Source organism: Centroberyx affinis, unplaced genomic scaffold (genome assembly GCF_046629955.1).
Source record: "Centroberyx affinis isolate AG114_WGS23_722 - 3 ecotype Tasmania unplaced genomic scaffold, CSIRO-AGI_Caff_v1 ptg002025l_1, whole genome shotgun sequence".
NCBI classification, from domain to species: Eukaryota; Metazoa; Chordata; class Actinopteri; order Beryciformes; family Berycidae; genus Centroberyx; species Centroberyx affinis.
The window spans coordinates 144,650-145,443 of record NW_027280363.1 but is presented as its reverse complement, the minus strand read 5'-3'; the positions used below and the strand labels follow the sequence as shown (position 1 = coordinate 145,443).

Here is a 794-nt window from a genome sequence, read left to right as displayed (position 1 = left end):
AATGTGTGTGTGTGTGTGTGTGTGTGTGTGTGTGTGTGTGTGTGTGTGTGTGTGTGTGTGTGTGTGTAATCTTGACCGACTACCCTGTCCTACAGCACTGTGTTCCCCTAAGCATGTGTGTCAAAGCGCTCATGTGTGTAACTAACCTATATTCCCATTGCGCCCCGGGAGAGGCGCGCCATACCACACTTCCCTTCAAAGATCTCATATTCTGACAGAGCACGTGTCTGTTTTTTAACTCCCCCGACACATTTAGAACTCTTCGAGGCGCTACTGTACCTGGCCAGATCCAAAAACGAGTCCGTGGTCTCCTTGTTGGTGCTGACGCTCTCCAGTCCCAGGTTGTTGCTGTTCAGCGCCCCCGCGCCCACGCCGGGCTTGATGATGAAGGCGAGCGCCACCCCGATGCCCGAGGCGATCAGCGTGGTCACCAGAAAGTAGGAGACCGCGATGCCCCCCAGCTTGCCCAGGGAGCGGGTGTCCAGGCTCGCGGCGCCGGAGATGAGGCTGCAGACGACCAGGGGCAGGATGACCATCTTCAGCATCCGCAGGAGCATCTCTCCCGGGAAGGCGAAGTAGGTCATCTGCGCCCGGGTCAGGTTCATGTTCCGGACCATCATCCCGAGCCCGACGCCCACCAGCACCCCGGACACCGTCATGATCACCAGCAGGTTCCTGCTCAGGAACACCCGCAGCTTGTCCCCGAAGCTTTTCCGCGCGCTCTTCTCCAGGATGCGGTCGGTGGAGGCCGAGCTGGGCATGGCGTGCCCGTTGATCTCGCTCTTCTTCTCCAT

At 59.1% G+C, this 794-nt stretch overlaps 1 protein-coding gene across 1 annotated transcript; it reads right to left on the bottom strand.

The window, feature by feature from the left end:
- Positions 1–279: 279 nt before the first annotated feature.
- On the bottom strand, positions 280–794 carry slc1a4 (solute carrier family 1 member 4; the record flags this gene model as incomplete). Its single annotated transcript, XM_071531044.1, has 1 exon — positions 280–794. A coding segment is annotated over exon 1 (515 nt), but the record flags the coding sequence as incomplete, so codon positions are not given.